The sequence below is a fragment of the Chaetodon auriga genome, chromosome 6, assembly GCF_051107435.1.
Source record: "Chaetodon auriga isolate fChaAug3 chromosome 6, fChaAug3.hap1, whole genome shotgun sequence".
Taxonomy (NCBI): Eukaryota; Metazoa; Chordata; class Actinopteri; order Chaetodontiformes; family Chaetodontidae; genus Chaetodon; species Chaetodon auriga.
In genome coordinates this window covers 24,143,011-24,165,367 of record NC_135079.1, presented here as the reverse complement: position 1 = coordinate 24,165,367, position 22,357 = coordinate 24,143,011, and the positions used below count along the sequence as shown (strand labels likewise).

Below are 22,357 nucleotides of genomic sequence, written 5' to 3'. Positions count from 1 at the left end.
AGAAACAATCCCAAAACACATTAAAATTGTCAACATTGTGAGCTCTCCAGGTGGACTGAAGCTAAGAGTGGAGACTGAGGATTAGAGCTGTCAGAACTGGTTAAACATGACATCTGATTATTCCTTCTAAAAAATACAATGGAAGATTTCAATGGCCCAGACAAACAGGAGAAATTCCAGTCATTTATTATCTGATTATGTCCAAGTGACAAACAGACACAACAACTTTCTAAGTTTGCCAGTGTTTAGCGAGAGCACTCCGGCCTGCAGCCATGAAACGGGCTGCAATGTAATCCCTCCAGGCATTTGATCAAATCCAATAAAAGTGTTTACTATTGCCGCTGACAGGCTCAGATTGTTATTAAGTGTCTGACAACCTTATGAAAAAGATACCTGCAGAGATACGTTTTTGTTAAAGACTAAAATCCTTTTTGTTTAACCAGAAACAGCTCTTTCCAAAGCCACCAGACTACAGTAATTTTATCATTGCAATGTATTCAGTGCAGCCACTGCAGTGCTGCTGCTGTTTTTTCCCACAAAAAATGTACTTTCACAGTTGTATGCATAGATTTTTTACAATTCAAATACATTTTGGAATTTAGAATATTAGTTGACAGCCCTACGGCACGCCGCTTGTTGGGTCTGGAACATGACCTATTTATCTTGGCCAGGATTAGAGCACTAGGTAGTGTGTCTCAGAGCACCAGGAGGGGCATCTTGGCCTCCAGAACTACAGCTTGGGCAAACCGCCAAGGTATAGTGGGGAGAGGGGGTGACTGCCCTGGGGAGACACAGCTGTAGTGCTTCACCCACCGTCTTCTTCTCCTTGCAGCATTTCTGCATGGTGACTACCGGTGGGCTGAATAAGCCTTTTGGGTCCACAGGGACGTCAAGGAGTTAAGTCTTTTTCAGAGAGAGGCTGGAGAGGTTTAGCCACTTTGCTTTCTCTTCAGCGATCATCAGGGCCACGGACAGCATGAGTGAGGCAGACATCTTGTCCACCAAATCAGCCAGATAGGCCAGCGGCTGCGGCGATGCTTTCAGGGCCTTCACCAACATGGCTACTGCCTTGTAGACTTTGTTGTTCGGCAATGACTGAAAACAACTGGCCTTGGAGGGCATGACGGGGCCCGCTGAAGACAGAGGTGACACAGCAGCAGATGCTTGACCAGAGGTATGTGGGAAAAACTATTGTCTTCCATGTCAACCCAGCCTGAAGCCAACCTTCCCTGGATGGGTAGCTGTCCCTTGTCCGTGGTGAGGGAAGGTTCAGGTTGTGTTGTTGATTTGGCTTCATTAACGTTGAGATGAAGTCTCATCTGGAGGCTAGATGCAGCAGCCATTGTCTGGCAACAGCCATTTAACAATTCTAAGTTCTATATAATTTTTTAATAATTTAATTCAATGTGTGTTTACCATAAACTGTATAAACACATTTGTAGATTGTCTTGTGTGGATATTATTACACTATCACTAACGATTAAAGTCCAATAAAAACTTCCATAGCCATCTTCCCACCAACAGACTCTTCTAACTCTTTAAACTTATTATGTCTTATACGTTTTACATATATATTTATGTTTAATTTGGGGTATTTCTGCGACACGTCAACATGCTCACAATATTTAGCAAAATTTTTAGAAACTAGCAAACTCCGAAGAGCAACAATAAAGCGAAAAAAGCGCATAATTTCTCAATGGCGTTGCAACTGCTGAGCTGCCCACAAATGACGGCCCCTGGTCATGTACTTTAGGTCAATATCTCTTCTTGGGGCCCCTTCGTTCTCGGTCCCCTCGGCCAGCAGCGATGCCTCCTGGTCCTGGCCTCTGCACAGCTTCCTCTTCCCGCGGTCAGCAGCCTGCCGTCCCTGCCCTCCTCCACAGAGGAGGAGCCTCTCACAGCCAGCTTAGAGAGAAAATGTCTGGAATTCCGTTTCCGCTTTAGGGAGTGGACGCTGATTTTTTTTTTATTTACTTGACTTCCCATCCAACTTTTTCCACCTCAGCTGGTACAGTTTTGTGGTATCTGTCCCGGAATAAATTATCGACCATGGCGTCCTCGCCTCAGAAGTCTCCGTCTTCTCCGAAATCCCCGACGCCTAAATCTCCGTCCTCCAGAAAGAAAGATGACTCCTTCCTGGGAAAACTTGGTGGGACTTTGGCAAGAAGGAAAAAGGCTAAAGAAGGTAAAACAGCTAACTTGGCTAAAGAAATGCGCTAGAAACTACTACAACCGTCGTCGGCCCGTCGTACTGTGTTGTTTTCACAAGTGAAGATGAATTATCGAGTTATTACGAATTTTATTGGACTTGAATGTTTTCATCATCACAGACAGCAGTCGCGGGTCTTACTGTGTTCGAGTCCTAAACTCAATACGACCACGCAGCTAAATTCCAGGCAGCTAACAGGCTCATGACTGCTCTGTGCTGCTTTATGTGTTTGACCGAGCTTTGAACACACAGTTATCACGAAGAAACGCCAGAAAGTACAGCGTGTGGCTGCTTGCGTGTGTTTTCATGGCCGCGGGCTGTGTCTGTATCCATGTAAGGTATTGAATCCGCTACTATTAACAAGTGAGGAATGAGGCATGAGAGAGCACAGGGCCGTCACATACTGAGGCAGGGCTCCAGCAGCCTCCCTCTCTCAGAGCCCCCCCAAACAGAGGCTGTCCAAGGCCCGATCAGAGGTCAGAGGTCAGGGTCAGATACAGGACAGCAGCTCTGGAGCTCCCACTTCACCTCACCTTCCTTCATGATAGGTCGAAACCTCGCTATGTTGGACTGTAACTATCAAAAAGCTCTTATTAAAAGCCCGGCTCAGTTTATAGCCACGCAGGGTTGTTTTGAAAGGCTTCAGAGAGCCTGACATTCATTGTTAAAGGCCAGGTTTTATCATCGAATGAGAAATGTCTCCTTCGATTGGATGATTAGTTTGTGTTGTTCAGGATACTGTTGCACAGCTGAGCCCCATTTTATGCTGCCTTTGTCTCCAGGACGTGCATGCAATCACATTATGTTCACGCTGGCTCGTGCTTTCGACGCGCACGCATACACTGAGTGCAGTGTGTTCCTTGATTTGATGGAAAACGTGGGCTGGTCGCTCTTGTGTACATCATTGATTAAATTTAAGTCCTTGTGACGTTTATGGCAGTCTCTGCGTGTGCCACGGAGAGAGGGACCTCCGGCTTGAACGGGAGTAAAGACAGGATGAAAAGAGAGAGAGCTATAGGACAGGATTGAGATGGTATGAAAAGAGAAGGTCAGGGGGTTTGAGAGCATTAGCAACAAGGGATGGACACCGTCTGTGCAGTGTAGTTTAAGCAGAAAATACAGCACATGAAACAGGACAGGTAATATATAATTCCATGCCTCTGTGTAGATAGAGCAAATATAGAATTGATATCAGTGTCAGGTGTTAGAGATGTGCGAGCTCAGCCTTTGGATGATGAGCTGCAGAGGAGAGATCGGGTCCTGCTAGCCAGGAGAGGATGCTTGAGGCTGGGGGACGGAGACAGACAGACATGGGCTGTGGAGCGCTCTGCCCTCCAGGTAGGACTCAACATCAGCATGGATTCTTTCCTTACATGTGGGCATCACACAACACATGTCCCTGAACGGCTCATCCATTGACGTGGCTTTTTATTGTCATCCCTATTTAACCAAGCGGATAAGAGCGTATTCTCATTTTATGGCACTGGCCCAGATGGGGAGGAGTGATGCGCAGTGAGGACACTGAGGACGCCTCTGCTTATACTGACAACAAATCAAATCTGCACTAAACATATGCAAAGTGATAATACAGACTGACATACCAGTGTGGAGGCATAGCTGGTGAATAAGATGACTGGAGTAGTAAGATGGTCTTCTCTTCTTCATGTTGCCTATTAATGTACCCACTACACTTCCTCCAGAATCATGGAACCCAGGCTCCAACATACTTGCTCATCCTTAAATAGCGCAAGTGATAATTACAGTAAAATCAGATTGTGCAAATTGCTGTTGTGGTTTTTTACAGCAGCTCTATCCCCATATGAGTCTGGGAATCGTCAGCCACTGACAGTAGCTATAAAAGTTTTATGTAGGTATTCTACTGAAACAGCCATCATTGTTCAACATTGAATTTCTTCGTTCTTCTGGTATCAGTCCATGAAATAATATGTAGCTGTGCTGAGGTATGTCCTAACCTGAAAGGGCTCTTAAGGTTTAATATTTTATCCCAAAATATGTGGTCATGTTGTCACATGACCAGAAGATGTGGGTATGATTGCCATTTATGTGCACATGCAACTGGCAAGACTGCTGTTTAAGTATCTTCTAACCAAATTCCATCAGTTTCCTGGAATTTGTAGATGTGTGCTGTATTACATGCACAGAATGCCAATATTATGTTTCTACATTAACCTTCCCATTTTACTTTGAGGGTAGACAACTACAGTGTTATGGATCTGTAAATCCTGTGTTGGGATATTTCTTGGATCTGTCAATCTGTCAGATTGCTTTTTATTTCTGTCACATAATTATCCCTGTCTTATAAAAATCTAAATAGATGGTTGCTTTCAGGACCAAATTCCTTCCTCAGTTCATTTAAACTCTCAGATTCTTCCTAATCTGATATCAGCAGTTCCTGCTTTGAATTTTGGGTCCCAAGAATGCTCTTTTGAAATTTCTACCTTATATTATTTTCCAATTAATTACCATGTTTTCAGTGTTTCTTTAATTATATGTTTTTACTAGAAATAAATCAGTTTCCTTGGTCACGAAATCCAGTTTAAATTTGAAATGACTCATCATTTACTTTCATATCTTTCTGTCTTGTTTGGTAACAAATCTCGACTGGCCTGCATAGAGATTGTCTCTCAAATTTTCAGAATAACTTTCTGCTTGCAAATAAAGCAAAGCCTCCTCATACCTAAACATGAATAGTTTGATTGCCAATGACTCCTGGAGTGACATATATGACCGAAGGGTACCAGATTGATTGGCATACCGGACCTTTGTTGTCACGTTATCAATGTTATGAAATGGTTACGGTTTTCTTAGGTTTAGGCACCAAAACTGCATGGCCGTGTGTAGGACAAGATCATCACAAAGTGCTGTTATGTACTTGATGTTGAATAAGTACATTATGCAAGTTGAAATAAGTCAATGTTGACTTTTGGTTTCACGTGAGATCCAAGCAGCAGCCTCCTGGGTGAAAGTCCTGAGTTAGTCTGACCCATCCATTGACACCACCTCCTTCATATGATGACTTTCTTGCTCTTTATACCATGTCGCCTGACTTCCTCCTTTGCTCCCACCATTAATTGCTATGGAAGCTAGTGGTTACAATAAATCAGCGTGTGTGCAACTGCGAGTGTCAGTGAACTCAGTGTGTCATTAGTCTCAACAATAGAGTGACATGTTTTCTCTAACTTGTGAATTTCCCTTGGGGATGAATAAAGTATTCATCTATCTCCATCTGGTCAGTTCACGCATCAGTTTTTGGAGTTGTCTTGTTCCTTTTGAACTTAACTTAATGTACTTTAGCTAATTAGCTAAATAGTTTTGAGTCAGGACCGTCAGGATTTTAATGAAGTAACTCGTGAAAAAGATGTGTCAGATTTAGGAGGCTATACAGTAAACGTTATTTCAATGTGTTGGCTGCATATTTATTCAACATTTACCTCAACTTAAGACACAGCATCAGCACAGCAGGTACCAGCATGAGAGGATCTGCATCGGGATCAGGGCCAAAGAATTTGATTGGTACACCTCTACTTACTAATGAAAAGTTGAATTCCTGAGCAATAAAACACTCAGACTCTATAAGACATTCTGGTTTTGAACTGTTGGAAGAATGAACATAGAGTCTGTCCATGTTGTGGTCTACTTTTATGTGAAATTACTTGTCTTTGACTATTCCTCAGATTGTTGTCTGAGAAATAAGAAATGATCGTAACAGTTAAGATAGAAACTCTCCATAAGTTGATAATTCTCAATAGTTTATTATTAAAAGGTCCAAGTCCATATAGGAATCCAGTCTGGGTCCAGACTGGGGCCGCCGTCTGCCTGTTGAGAACCACTGGTTCATGTTTTGGTTGGCTTCAGAACCAGGGGTGGGTAGTAACAGTCACCAGTAATGCAGATGAGTACTTTTGGTTAGAAACGGTAACTTTTCAGTTGAATCAATTATCAGAATAGCTGGAGATGAATTTATTGTTTTGTTTTTTTTTTGTTTCGTATTTTTTTTGGTGCTAGTAATCTAGTTTTGCCATTTAAGCCATTTAATGATTTTGTACAGTTCTATGTGTCATGCAGTTAAAGAAGTGAACAGAGGTGTCAGCCTGACTGGAGCAGTGGTGGTTATGCTGGGTGAATGGGTGGTTGTTCACAGATCGAACAAAGTGAGCCATCAGCCGCTCTGTAGGAGTATTCTCACACCCTTGTGTGATGTGATATGTAGGTCCATGTGTGTTCATGCAGACATACTGTATATCGACACATACACAAGTGCATGGTGTTGATTAAGAGGATACTGTTCCAGTGAAGGCAGAGAAATGCACAGGATGTTCACCCCATGATTTCAGCAGACGCACACGCACACACACACTTACAGAGATCAGCAGTGATCAAGCCTCCTCAGGTATCTGACACACTGAGAAGAATGGCATGCTGGGCTTCTGTAAAGCCCGCTGAGAAGCAGGAAGCAACTCTAGTTTGTCTGATGTAAAATGGCTCTTGACAGAGGGTCTGTTCGGTCTAATGGTTGTTTGTGGAATCAAGGGAACATTTAGGGAGCTGTCCAAACTAATGCTCAGCACTGCAAGTGGTCATTAGCAAGGGAGGTTTTTGCCTTTGTCTCAGCTGATCTACTCTCTGCAGCAGTTGATTGGCATTTTAAGTGGCTCCAAAGGAAGACAGTGTTATTCTGGCTACATTTGGCGGCAGGTTTAGCTTGTGCTCGGTGAATGAACTTCCTCAACTTTGGTCGTGTTTTTGCTTCTGGGAGATCTTGATTGGCTTTTATAAACTATTACTGTAACTATTCATTCAGTGTGTTTACGGCTGCCACAGACAATGTTCGGGCATTTTCTCAAAAATATCGAGAGATGGGCTAATACATAATGTTGGTTTTGGTCCCATCATGGGAACTTTTGACAATAAGAACAATCTAGAATAATGCTACTCTTGTCCTTTTAAAAGTAGTCTATGATAAAACAGAGAAGGTCTTGAACCTGACAGGAAAAGAAAAGAGTGTCTTCATGATGCGTGAGTCGATCTACATGACTCTCATATAACGCTTGTATCTCTTTCTCCTAGTGTCTGAGCTTCAGGAGGAGGGGATAAATGCCATCAACCTTCCCCTCAGCCCTTCCCACTATGAGCTGGACCCTGAGGACACCATGCTAGGTAAACTGATGTGCTCACACATTACACACATTCAGACACATTTCCTAAAGGTGTTTGCTTCAAGGCCACGTGGACATATATATACATACACATGCACACACATTACGGTGTGGGGGTTCAGCATTGTGTACTCAACAATGATTGTGGACAGGTGCCGCAGGCATGTTGAGGGCTTAATGTGCTCAAACAGGAGAGGAGATGGGAGGCTCTTCCAGCTCTTCCAGCTCTGGCTTCTGGCAGTTTGGTGTCTGTTCTACCACCATAAGAGCTCGGCTAATCTGACAACCACCTTTTAGCCAGCAGTCAACAAACTGACACGCTGCCAAAGCTTTCTGTGGGGAACATACGCTTCTGATTTCCTGTACCACATGTGCCAAGACACAGACTGTGTGAAGCTGTATTAAAGCATTAAAACTGGGAAGGGTTAACGAACAGAAACAAGTCCGATACAGGCTGAACGTCATGTACAAATGTATCACAACGATAATGTGCCCACTGTTGGGACTTTACCTGATATGCCCCTCTCACGATATTGTAAGTCTCTTTAAGTTGTTTAGTGTGTTGAAAATGACTCTAATGTACAGATTGTTGGCGCTGAGCTTGTTACACCTTCTTGGGTATTTAGTAGTCTCATTTTGCCACTCTGACGTGGTTACTTGGGAACAAAAAGGCTTTCTGGAAATGCATAGTTTATCTAAGATGCTGTTAAATACTGTTTTCTTGTATGGGTTGTGTTGCTGGTCTTCCTCACCTTAGAATAAAATGTTCCTTCTCAGCTCTAACATTTATCCTGTTTCTGCACATCCATTAGAGGAGAATGAAGTGCGCACCATGGTGGACCCCAACTCCAAGAATGACCGCAAACTGCAGGAGCTCATGAAGGTAAGGTTGAAATGATTGAATCTGCCATTGATCTTGGATATACAGTCATTTCCAGCACAGGGTTGTATAGTGCTGCATCTCAGTTATGAGTAATTAGTCTTTTATTCTGCCTACGTAGGTGCTGATCGATTGGATAAACGACGTTCTGGTGGGGGAGAGGATCATTGTGAAGGATCTGGCTGAAGATCTGTATGATGGACAGGTCCTGCAGAAACTATTTGGTAAGTAATTGAACCATACATGTGGAGTAAATGCCACAGTTTGTGCTCTTACTGTATCACTACCGCTTTACAAAGAGGCAAAGATGCCTGAACTGTGCTGACATCAAATCCATGCTGAATTAAAGGTTTTAGTGCTGTAACAATTGTATGTGTGTTAGTATGAAGCTCTGTGTCTCTGCCCGTGTCTTGTGCTTCAGAAAAGCTGGAAGGTGAGAAACTGAACGTGGCCGAGGTGACCCAGTCGGAGATCGCCCAGAAACAGAAGCTGCAGACTGTTTTGGAACGCATCAATGACTCACTGAAACTGTCCACCAGGAACATTCGTTGGAATGTTGACTGTAAGGATACTGTCTAATATTTTTGTTTTGTTTATTTGTTTGACTGTATACGACTGCTGTTTTCTTCTGCAGTGAACCAGTCTCTCTACAGGGCACGTGGTTTTGGTCTTGTTCTGTTGCAGTGTGCTGTCTGTCACCAGTCACTGTGAACTGTCTATTTGCTGACAAGTTGAACGGCTTTGAGAGTACAGCGCACAGAGTACAGTGTGGTGCTTTGGTTTGTGCAGTTGTAGAAGTGAAGTCAATGAAACAACTGATTTCTCCATTGGTTCAATTTGCTGAATTTGCTCTTTCAACCTGAAAACACTGAATGAACTGGATAGTGATAATGTTGTATGATAGAACTATTAAACAACTCCTTTATGAAAAATGGCCAGAGCAGGCAGGGCTCCCACCAGTATTTTTCTGACCTTGAAATTGGCTTTGCCGGTCTGTGAAAACCCTGTATTAGACGTACTGAGAATAGACATCTCAGAAACACGTCTGATTCTGGCACTGCTGTGACTTTGCTGCCAATGGGGAGATTTTGTGAAGAGCAAATGTGCTGCAATAACAAAATAAAAATTACATTTGCGATTTTTCTACTAGTGGATGCGTTTAAATCTGTAGCAAATGATAACATTTAATGTGGTTAAAGCAGAAACTCTGATAAATCAGTCTGCATTTATCTGGAAATGAATATGAGCGGTTCTTACATAATCTGTAGTCCACAGCTGCTTTATACTGTGTGACAAGTTTGTCCTTCAGTTGCCAACTTTGTCTACCTTCATGAAATCACATGCAAACAACACCAGGCTGCTACAGAATATGCACATGCAAGAGACGGCGGATTAAAGACGACATTATGATGTCTTGAAGATGCGTTTTGCCATTTGTTCATATTGTTGTCATCATGTCACTGTGATTGGCTCACTTATTTCAGAGCGATGAAACCAGTGATGTGACTGGCTGAGAGTGTATTTATTAATCACTTCACCCTCCGATTGGCCCTGTTGCACTTTGCACATACGTGCTCAGGACCGCCTGCTTTGCACTGGTTGTACCACTTGCACGGAAAATGGGGCCGTTGGACTTACATGCAGATATTTGTTTAAAAAGAATATTAAATGGGTTGTCAAATATCATCTATTGCAAGTCCTTGAAAATACAAATGCTCACTGTTTTACGGCACTCTCATCAGCCCTGTTTGCAGATACTTGGACTTGTCAAATCCAGATCTAACTAATGACTAGTGTATTACATTTAGGTGTTCTGGTACCATGGCACTGCTGTTGTGCATGCTGTATCAATATCATCTCTCAGCATGACTTTCATTGTCCCCCTCATGCATGGAGAGTACTAGATACAGTACATCCCAGGTTGCTTCAGGCTGCCACTTAAAGGATTCATGTCTCAAAGTACTTGTCTTGCCATTGGATTAATTTGCTCCTTACTGAGCTGTAAGATTTCAATTGAGAACAACAGCAAATGTAGTCATGCATGTCAATAGAGCTCTCCAGGTCTCCTTTGATGGCACTTTTTTATCTGACTAATGATGATAACTTTCAGGTTCCCAGCATGCTGTCTTTTTCTTACACTATGTCATTAGATGAAATATATATATAAGATACAGGAGAGTTAGGTTAAGGTGGAGAAAAATGGGTGTGGGGCATGTGGCCAAAGAGCAGATTACTGTATGAGTGAGGCAGAAAAAATACATGACATGGTCAAGACAAAGAGAAAAGCTTTAAGAGAAGGAACAGAATGGATTTTTTTGAAAATAGTGCACTAGAGAGAGGCCGTATCAAATGAATTTATTTCAGAGCAAATAATATGACATTCTTAAATGCTCCTCTGGTAAAAGTTTGGCCTTGAAAGCTATTCGCACGAGATATCTTCATAAATGCTTAAGAGCACAGTGAATAAGATGGAATGTAATTTATTTCGCAGTCCTTTTATTTGAGAAGCTCTCTTTCAATCAATTCACTTTTGTTTGCCCCAACTTTCATCCCCCTTTCTGAAGCCTTAGAATAACTTATTTGGCTCCTCTTATGCAGTGAGGATCTAATAAGCTTTATGAAGGCTTTTAGCTTGCTCTCTGTGATTTAGCATTGCCATGGGGTGCAGTCAGAGTCTTCCTTTAAACACTTTATTGATCCTGATTGATTTGTGTATCCAGAGGTAAATCCTATTTGATGGCTGAAGACGTGTGGTGCAGTATGTCTGACTGAACGCGCTCAGACACAGAAATTAGAAATCCTTTTTTTCCCCTGCAAAGCTTTTGTGGTTTTTTTTGCATTTTTGTGACTTTTTAAATATCATTTCAAGGCAGTTGAAGACTTGCCACGTAAAACTTTTAATTCAAAATTCTTGAAAGTGTGAAAAATAACGGAAAATATGTGAGATGTTATTTGGCGGTCCAGTGCCTACAGCCTGAGGCAAAATCGGTAATAGTGCACATACTGCTATACATACAGGCATGGAACCAGCATGAGTGCATTTTGAAAGGTGGTAAATACATACTATAAGTATGTGCAGATGGTTAGTGGCTTTAAATGTAAGTGAAAAGGTTGATAATGTTGATTGAACTCACGTTGATTCACATGTTCGTTTATGTCACATGCGCTGTTTGTCAGCTGCTTGCATCAGTTACATTATTCCTCCTGTAACTAATGTTTTTCTGTTATTTTATTGTTCTCTCTCTCACCGTAGCGGTTCATGCTAAGAGTATAGTTGCCATTCTGCACCTTCTGGTGGCGCTGTCGCAACACTTCAGAGCACCAATCAGATTGCCAGACCACGTTTCGATTCAAGTAGTGGTCGTCCAGGTGGGTGTAGCACTGTTTGAAGCCTTTCTAGTTTGAATCGACAGTGTATGTCTACTTACTTGCATAACAAGTCGCCGTCTTTGTTGACAGTGTTGGTTTCATAACACCTCTTTCCGCTGCTGTGAATTCTTCTTTGGCTTTTCCCACTTCAGTTTTCACCAGTCAGTTCATTTTTCTCCGTCACATTCATGAGAATCTTAACATACTGTCCCCCATTTATGTCTTTCAGAAAAGAGAGGGCATCCTGCAGTCCAGACAAATTCAAGAGGAAATCACTGGCAATACAGAGTATGTGCTTTTAGACTCATCTTTACACCTCGCAGAGCATGTGTAGCATTGAGATGCAGTGTAGACAGACATTGGTACTCAAGCAAAATCCAACACTGCTGTAAATAGTTCTGTTACACTGACAGAAATACTTTCTACAAAAGTGGATTTGATGCTAGCTTAAAGAACATTTGAGCGTTTTTCTGACCTACTTTGCCACTGCCTTGATTGTGAGAGTGTAGATTGACTTTACTTGCCTAACTGTGAAGCAGAGACACTTCTATAAACTACAAGAAGTGACACATTGAATACAGAGGTACCAACGTGTTTCTTTAAGAATGTATTATTGTACAAGTTTGAAGATGAAAAAAAAAATCTTGATAAGGGAGCTTATCAGATCTGTAGCCCCCTCCTCGTGTCTGCTTGAGGCTAGTGGCTTGTGGCTGTGTTTGGTTTCATGGTCCAGCTCTTTAGCAGGCATCGAGTTCCGCCCACTGAAAGTTAACTGGCTGAACTTGCATGCTCTCCCCCGTGGGACCTCTGCAGAGGTTTACCCCCACATCATTGTGACTTTCCACCCACACTTTTAAGGAGACCAAAACTTAACAAGTGACCAGAACTCTATGGATGTGGAGAAAATGATGTGTCAGTTTTGCTAATGATGATACTGTACTAATACCAACATGTAATGCAGCCCAAGAAGCAACAAAATTACAATCGCTTTTACAGGAGAGAAGGATTTGAGGATGTGAAGAATTAGCCACGAGTTGGGCAAATGCAGTGGTGTCTAACGCAGGTTTGGCTGCCGTTGCTGGAGTATGAATGTCCCCAAAACAAACAAAGAGCAGGACTGAGCTGCTATCACTGCTCTTCACTGTGATATAAATATATCGTAGCTGCTGATATCTGCTGATACTGAGCTTCAGGTGATTGTCGTTGTGCCATTCTATATAGTAATAACTTGCATTTTGCTAATAAAGACACTTAATATATATTAGCAAATTCCTTCAAATTCTTCACTACACATGTGATACGAGTCTGGACACACATGGATGTAAACTGCAGCCTGACTGGTTGACGGAAGCACACAAGGCAGTAATTCTAGTTTCTCCCTGTGAGGCTGTCCTGCAGCCTGATGGCAGCAACAAGGGAGATAACAGCAGGCCAACACACACAGGCACACACATTTTGTCATGGTAGATAGATACACTGCTTGTAACACACACACACTGAGGCTCACTAACACTCACATGGTCACAGTGGAAATACGGTTAATACCACACCACCAGGACCATTGCCCAGACCTGCCTCCCTTTGCCATCACAGATTACACTGTGTTTGTGTGTGTGTGTGCGTTTGTGTGTGTGTGAGTGTGTGTGTGCCTGCCATTTCTTGCTGGCCTGCCTGCTGCGATATCTCAGGGACACTCAAACTGCAGCACTCCCTGCCCTCCAAAACCACCTGACCCTTTCCAACAGCAACATCCTCCAAAGTGCTAACAATAATTGTAATAAGGGACAAGAGAGGCGCTCCATTCCCATAGAAAAGCTGCACGTACAGAAAGGCACATCTTCATTCATTGTATCAATACCCAACAGTGTTATTGTGCTGCTGAGATGATTGCATTGTGCTATAGTATGTGGTCATTGTGAACATCCCAGTGATGATACCCAGGTTATTTTAATACCCAAGGTGCATCTGTGTTTATTGTTAATCAAATTCTGATACCCTTGCTACGTTATTGTATTGTCGGTTCTGTGACATAATCCCTCCATTCTCTGCATTCCTCTGTGATTGAACTGGAAGCACTTGTCTCCCATATTATCTTTTTCTATGAATATTCAATTGTAGAATTGTTAATGAGCAGAAAGTGCCTCTGATTTGTTTGGTTAACATATTATGTCTCTTTTCTCCTCTTTCTTTCATCTCTCTCAGGGCTTTCTCTGGCCGACATGGTATGTTCTCATGAAAAGAGTGTTGTGAAGAATATTTTCTTCAGGAATGATTACATATCATTGTCCCTTTTATTGACTGATAATTCACTTTTTATTTTTCTTCACAGAGCGAGACGCGTTCGACACCCTGTTTGACCACGCTCCAGACAAACTGAATGTTGTCAAAAAGGTATGTGCAGTGGATATCTCAAGTTTATCTGATGGAAAAATGGCAAATAACATCTGAATACATGCAAATCTTTGTGTATTTAAATGCCAAACAGTGTTTTTTACTCCACTCCATGGGCCAGCTCTAACTCTTTTCAGCTAACTTTGACCCTTGTTAATGAGGCAGATCCTTGACCAGAAGAGATTGCTGTGGTGTGGGTATAGTTCATTGTTGTTTTAATGCAAATAATCTGATAAGATTTATGTCCTTATTTGGGTTCCTGTGATTTTTGGAAGCAGTCTTCAGAAATCTCTGCTCTTTTATCTCTACTCCAGAACAAGTCTGGGACTTTGTGGAATCAGTGTCAGGGAAAGTCAACTCTCATTTCTCTCATTTCATTATCATTATTTGGCCAAGTTTCACATTTCTAGCTAATTCCAGCTCACAGCAAATAATGATGGTTAATCATAATGATAATAATGACAGTAACAGACAAACACAGCCCGTTTGGAGCTTGAACCCTAAATATGTCAGTTTAAAGTCCTCTTATTTTCTTTTTTAGCGGCACTGTGAGTCCCATCTAATGGTCTCTGTCAGGGGATGCAGTTTGCTTAGTTGTCATGGAGTTGCCTCGCCAACTGAACAAACTCCTATTTTCCAAATAACGTGAAATAGCAGGATAGCTGCAGTGGTGAGGATGTCTAATATGGCTCCCAGAGATACTTTGTTCACACATTTGTTTTTGATTATGTTTTGCGCATGTAGGTTTGTGTCTGCAGATCTTTTAGTGTACTTTACTTTAGTGTACCGTTTAGTTTGAGATGCTGGCAGCTTTCCTGACAGGCTTTTCCCTCTGTGTTTTCACAGACACTGATCACATTTGTGAACAAACACCTGAACAAGCTCAACCTAGAGGTGTCTGAACTGGACACACAGGTATGTTAAACTCCTACACACACACACACAGGAAGAATTTTTCGGGTGTTGAAAGGTGCTACACAATATACAGCGTACAGTGTGTGTGTGTGTGTGAGAGAGTGAGAAGCATTCACACTTTACAATTGGCAGCAACATCCATATTTGAAGCATTGTAGTCCAGCACAAGCTCGCTGGTTTTGCTGACAGTGAGCTGCAGGTGATTGTGAAGTCTTCAATATGTGTATTCGGGACAGACATGGATGTAAACTGCTGATTGGTTGCGGAGGCATACAACTACGTTTACTTCTAGTAGCATCACTGAGCACAATTTTCTTGCTTTTTTTGATGTTTGTAGTCCTAAATATTCTTATTTAAGGGTAGTTGTTAATGAACAGGCCCTCAGCATATTTTAATCTGTCATTGAGATTTCAGTTTCTGGAAACTTCCACCAATCTGAGACAATGTCACGTGTTTCTTACCTGACTGCCCCTGTCTCAGTTTGCAGATGGTGTCTATCTGGTGTTGCTGATGGGACTGTTGGAGGGATACTTCGTTCCACTCTACAACTTTTTCCTCACACCAGAGAATTTTGACCAAAAGGTAATGCTTGATTTCTTTTTCTGTATCCATCAGTGAGCTGAACGATGACAGAAACACTCTGACGCTGACACGCTGGTATCTTGTGCCCTCATGTTGAAAAGAAGTATCAGATGTCCACAGAAACTTCTCACTGGTTCACATGACAGCAGGAATTCAGTAAAATGTACAAACATTTTTTCTACTGTATTGTGGATGAGCAGTTGTCTAGATTTGCGGTTGTAAGCTCGGCCATGAGAAACAGGGCCGTGACCCATCTTTGGTTCTGACCTATAGTTTAAGAAACACTCTTAAATCAATACTCCATTTCTGAGGAGCCTCATGCACTCCGAGCCAAGACTCTCCTCTCAATAGCTTGATAAATGCCATCCGTTTTCCCCAGAGCTCATTCAGTGCGGAGCCATCTCTCCTCTCCATTTGCCTCTGTAGTACTACGGTATTCTGAGCAGGCAATCTGCGGAGACACCACAGTAGCCTTTTGTTTGGGTCTTGGCCAGTGGCCCCTGCCAAGCTGCGAAGCAGAATGGGCATCAGTGCTACAATGTACACAACTACACACACACACACACACACACACACTCCTGGCCCGGAAGAACAGGCACCAGCCCCACAGCATCTGTAATCTCCTTTTGCACAGGGAAACACTGGAGTGGCTTAGGGGCTCAGCTCTATTACTCTGTGTGTGTGTGTGTGTGTGTGTGTGTGTGTGTGTGTGTGTGTGTAGAGGCCTATCGATGATACATCAAGGGTGGGCTGTGAAAAGTAGCACGAAGCAAGAAAGCACTCCTGGTTCTGCTCAGTAGATCTCTACTTAAGGCTTATTCTCTTCCTTTCTTTTTGACTGTATTAGATGGCTAAGGTCATGCTTTTCACACAATAAGCCCTTGTTGGGCAAAGCTTTTAGTACATCACAGCAGGTGAGCACACACACATACATTCACACAGATACAGTGGGCAGAGAAAAGAAAACATCTTTCAAGTCCATCTCTACTCTCTGATTGGTTGTCCTCCTCTCTTGTAGTTTATTTTCGTATGGCTCACGAGTCACATTGGCTTAGACGTCTTACTGGTTTCCTCAGCAGGACTGCATGTCCCCTTGTCTAACTGCAGTGGGACTGCAAATCCAAATAATTCTGTCTGTAAACGGTCCGCCTGAAAAGGATTCGGGCTGCATGTTTTCAATGAACATCAGCCATCAGTCATGTCCACCGTTATTGTCAGTTTCTCGGAAAAACCTTCTAATCACTGTCTCCAGTATGTCTTCTTGTATTCTAGCTGCAAAAAACAGAATAATGTAGTAATTGCTCCTGGGCGGTACGTTAACTTTTTTGCTCATAGCACTGCTGCTGCATAGGTTGAAAGTTTTGTAGCAAAAGCCACAGAATTATAGCAGGAGTATAAAGCGCATAGCAAAGTGTTACTGCTGTAACTCCATTAAATGCACAGACTGATTTTTTTTTTTTTTTTTTTTTTCAGAACAGCTTGTATGTCACACTGTACAGCCCCGTGTGCTCTGCTCCATTCTGTTCATTTTTTCTCCATGCAGTCACACTGTATATGTTTTACTCATACACTTGTAATGACATGAAAAAAAAATGCCAGTATTACTTTCTTGGAGTTGGGCGGTTTTTGAGTGACACGGCTGACACGTATCTATTGATAAATGAGGGAGCAGAGTGTTTGTGCAGCTGCTGAAGGCTTATGGTCTTACAGAACAGAGCCATGTTGTGTTTGCAGAAACAGGAAGCTGTGGTATCACGATTGAATCGATCCAGAGTATATTGTGGGATTTAGCAACCAGTGTCTCTGTCCCCTTATCAGCCAGGAGCTGTGTGGAGGTGCATGATATGTATTAGCCAACCTCTGCCTGCATGTGTAAAATTTAGGTTGTGTGTGGGTGTGTCTGTGTGTGCATGGGTTTTGCACACACACACAGTAGTGAACATGCTTCCTGTCGGGCTTTCTTGTGTGCTAAGCCTTGTCTTTCTCTGCAGGTCCACAATGTGTCCTTCTCCTTTGAACTGATGCAGGATGGAGGTCTGGAGAGACCAAAGCCCCGACCGGAGGGTAGGATCTAATATTTCTGTTCACCTAAATGTTGCTTAAATATATAGTTGGCGTATTGAAATAACAGCTGCAGCCAAATGCTGAAGTTCATCATTCAAAACAATAAAATTAGATGAGTTAAATAAACTTAAATTACTGATATGAATGAAGTTTAAGTGGATGAGTGTGACGCTTATAATTGACATGACATGACTTGCTAGAGAAAAGACATATCCCTCTGTCCACTCATGTTTGTGCAGTGGTGTTACAGAGCGATGCTTCTTTTTCCTCAGAAACAATCTTACAAACAAACAACAAACATTTTTATGTTAACAATCTGTGAAGTAGCTGTGTAATGTGAAAGGTGTAACACATCCACAGAGGATCACAGCTATATGTAGCACTTAGCATCTTTCAGCTGCAGCAGGCAGCTGATTTGAGTCAAGCTCTGATAAACCCAGTGTGCACACTCTGCCCAGCACCAAATGGAAGATGGACAATGTTAGCGAGGAGCTGGAGGAGACTAAAACAGAGCTGAGAGCAGAGGGAATGTTGGACTTAAAATCATCAGGCGACCAGAATCTTCAAACTTTATAAGATGATGATATGTCATTGGTGTGTTTACAGCTGCTTACACTGCCCCCAAGTGGCCGAAAGAATCAATTCATGCTGCTTTAAGTAATAGATGTGGGAAGTGTGTAATAATGGAAACCATGTGACTCCACACATTTGATAAATATGAAAATTGCAGGAAATAAATTCTCAGCAGTCTAACATAACTCAGAATGTCGGTCCAACATGGTTCACTGTTGGTTCAGCTAAAAGGTTCTAAAATATTTGCATTGTGTTGTGCCTCAAATGGATTCCCAGTAATCATATTTCAACAACCAAAGCATCTCGCAGCCGTCTGCTGAATCTTGTTAGCTGGAGCAAAGATTTGCCCGGTGGATACATTAAGCTGTAGAGAGGCAGGGACATGGCATCCATCGCACAGTCTGCAGCAGGTCTCGTCTAGTGGACGTTATTCTACAGACAAGATCTCAACTCTCTCTGGATGTATGTCTCTATATAACTCTTTCATCCTCTCTGTTTTTTCAGATATAGTGAACTGCGACCTGAAATCGACTCTGCGCGTCCTCTATAACCTCTTCACCAGGTACAGGAACGTAGACTGAGCACCATTTGTAGGAAGAGGGAACACCTCACACCGTGGACCACATGTTAAAGCTTAACAGTATGTTTTTCCTTCTATTTGTAATGGAGATCTGTTTTTATCTGAATGCACGCATCACATTTGGTCCTTGTTGGACAGTGTACCACACGCAAATCAGTATATATTATCCTTTTCAGTTCTGCAGAGACATTTGGCTTGTGTGCCACAAAATGTTTGTTTTTTTTAATTGTAAATTGGGCATTGCTATACAGTCTTAAAGACACTGATGGGCTAAATAAGATAGAGGTAATTCTGTAAAGACTTTTGTCACCCTGCATTGATAGCATGAAGGGGAGATTTTAGATGAACAACACTTGTATCTTTTAATCTAGAGAAGAAAATGTTTAAATCTATTTATTGTACATTTTGATACACTTGTTCTTACTTTTCCACTTATTTCATTTCCTTCTCTCTGTTCTTGTTTGTCATCCATAAGTGCCTTTTTTTTTTAAACATGTGAATGCTGTCAGCTGGATGCACGTGCTCCACAGTTGTCTTAATGCTACAGATTTCCTCTGCACGTGTGGAGGAACATCTGAAATATTTTGACCAAAGCTCTGTTGAATTCACACTGTAAAATGCATAAAGGCTTTACTCTGCAGCCACTTGCTCTCTAGTGTTTGATATTGTCACATGTGTCTTATTTTAAATTGGAGGTGCATCAACGTTATATAGTCACTGTGCCTTTTATAGTTTAATACATGATATACATCATATTTTTAATACACATTAGATTTCACTCCGCTGTGCAACACAAATGAAATACTGACTGAATATATCAAATGTATGTTATGTTCTACTTTCAAGGCAATTTCACTCCTTTGACAACAAGTGTCTGCGGTTCAAGCTGCAAACACGTTTCCTATAATGCATCTGTGTATATTTTAATGCATTACATTCAATAAATCATTCAGTCCCTGAATGCAGCTGCGTTTTTTTTTTTTTTTTTTTTTGCCCCTCAAAGGAAGCAAAGAGGAATGCTTTTCCACAAAACAAATATTGGGGTCAGATTTGTTCCAATTTTGCCCACACAGAAAGACAAGTGAACCTCCACTGCAATTTTCTTTCAGCTAAATAGAGATAGCTGTGTAAATGCTTTCTGAATTGGAGTTGACCCCAACACAGACTGAAATAGATTGGACAGATACCGAATGGATGAAAAGGTTCATTTTTCCTCACGCATTCCACAATAGCTTTTGAAAAGGTGAGGGTGGGAAATGGGTGTATATGCTCAATGTGTGTGTGCTGATGTATTATTAATTATACAGTGGTACTGCAGTATTCTCTGCTGATATCCACACACACACTGCAGAGACACTTCATATGTTTTTGGTTTCAATTTGCTTTGAAATTAAATTCGCTGCCAGTTTGTGTTTGTATTTTGTGAACTCAGTAAAGCCTCTGTGTGTGTGTGTCTGTGTGTATGTGTGTGTGTGTGTGTGTGTGTGTGTGTGTGTGTGGTCGGTCCCTAACACATGAGGTGTGAATCTGTTAATTGTACAGACTAACATATTTCAAGGTGAGAATATTGTATAGGCTTTTAATTCAGTTGATGGTTTGTGAGTGCCCCTGATTTAATCCTGAGCAGCAGCGTTCTTTCATTAAGAATTAAGTTTCACCTTCAAGAAGCACTCAAAACCTCCACATTTTGGTATGTGAAGACCGAAAAAGTCTACTGTCACGAATGTAGTATGTGTGTGTGTGTCAACTAAATGCCTGAAGTGCAGTGCAACATTTGGTACGAGTAACAGTATCCGGTCATGATTGCCTTCTCAGATGCTCTCATGTCAGTTGCAACAGATCCTGAGGGATGTGAAACCATGTTATGATCATTTCCTCTCCACTCGCTCTGTCGTCCAGGGAACAATTCAGCAGCTCTACTTATTACCTTGTTACATTACTGTTATTGCATTATTGTTACACTGTCACTCTGTGCGTGGGTCACATGGGGACACAGAGCTGCATTCCTCTGATTGACGATACCACAGTAATGGAGAAATGGAGAGCTGATGGGAATGTTGGTTTAGAAAGTTTCATCTGTTACGAGAGTTAAAGAGCAAATGTGATTACAGTCTATCATTATGTAATAGGTTGTTTGCAGATGACGTCACGTCACCCTTTTGTTGTGGCGCGAACTGCAGATGGAGGCCCAGAAGTTAATTTCTGTATAGGAAACACCATAAGACAAACTCAAAATGCTGATGTTTTGACTTGTTCATATCGATCTAACCGAGCCTTTATGGAGTACCAAAAGTTGTTCTTCATAAGTGTGAAAAATGCAAGAAATTGACAGAAAAACGCCAGAAAAAATGGTTTAACTGTCTGTAGTTGGGAGGAGCTGAGTCGGATAGTGGTGGAAACGGTGTAACATTAACTATTGTTTTAATGAATTAAGTAATAATAAGTAATAAACAACCTATTATTGCACCTTGAAGAGATCACAGTTTTGGTAAATACGGATTTTTGAATCAGGTGAAAAGATTGATACTACTCTCATATCTGTACACTAAATATGTAGCTGGAGACATCTGCTTAGCTTAGCTTAGCTTAGCTTAGCATATAGACTGAAAACAGGGGAAAATGGCTAGCTTGGCTCTGTCAAAAGGTAAAAAAAAAATCTCCCTTCCAACACCTCTAAAGCTCTTTATTAACACTATATCTCACTTATTTAATCTGTACAAAAACTACAGTGTCTATTGACAAGAAAGTGAAAAGCGTATATTCTAAAATGCCAAAATTAGTATTTAAAGCTGCACCAATCTATATTTTAATATGAACAATGGGTCAAGTGAAAGTGGTCCACATGCACAGTTATCACCAGCTCTGCACTTCTTCTCAGCCCCACTGAGCACTTTGCATTTTTCAGCTCATTGTTTTGGTTTTATGGCAAACAATTTAACCATTTTGGTTCACTCTCACTGCTCTGCTTCCTGCCCAGCACCAAACAGCAGACAGTTAACAACAAGCTGGTCAATATAATCAAGCATTTGGCTGCGAAGAGCCACATATTTATCTCCAGAGTTGGTGGAGACACAAAGAGAGACAAAGGTAGAGTGAATATTGGACTTTCATGCACCAGGTTGGCAGGAAGAACAGCTCCAGTGAATGCTAATGTTGCTGTGTCTGCTGGGTGTTTGCTAACACCTTCGCTATACGAAATTTATGACCATCAAATGTCGACAGCTTGTTCCACTGCCAGGCTTTGCAGTTATGACTTTTCCATCATTCCTTACTTGTTCTGTCCTAATTTTAATGTGTTTACAGATAATATTTTAATCGCTTTATGAAGTAAAAAAACCACTTTCCAGCACAGGGTACCTATTTAACTAAATTTGTAATCGCTAACTGATCTATTGAATTAGCCCACCTCCCCCAGTAAGGTCATTCAATCACTTTTAACTACTTAAGGCTTAATTTGGCCACAGCAAAACAACTATCTCTGTCTATATAAGGGCTTTCTAGCTTTGAGAGTATAAAGCTATCATCAGTAAAAACTATGTCTGGCATATGGTTGGTTGATTCTCCTATGATGCACCAATGTTAACTTTTCACAGGAGAAACGCTCCAGCAGGTCCTCT

General features: G+C 41.7%; 1 protein-coding gene across 1 annotated transcript; it reads left to right on the top strand.

Moving 5' to 3' along the window:
• Window positions 1–1,881: 1,881 nt before the first annotated feature.
• On the top strand, window positions 1,882–19,699 carry parvaa (parvin, alpha a). The gene is made up of 13 exons (XM_076734167.1): window positions 1,882–2,185; window positions 7,298–7,387; window positions 8,199–8,269; window positions 8,388–8,490; window positions 8,688–8,828; window positions 11,520–11,635; window positions 11,865–11,923; window positions 13,838–13,857; window positions 13,965–14,026; window positions 14,873–14,941; window positions 15,422–15,523; window positions 17,515–17,587; window positions 18,665–19,699. The coding sequence occupies exons 1-13, from the start codon at window positions 2,050–2,052 to the stop codon at window positions 18,739–18,741; spliced, it is 1,119 nt and encodes a 372-aa protein (XP_076590282.1). The 5' UTR covers window positions 1,882–2,049; the 3' UTR covers window positions 18,742–19,699.
• Window positions 19,700–22,357: the final 2,658 nt, after the last annotated feature.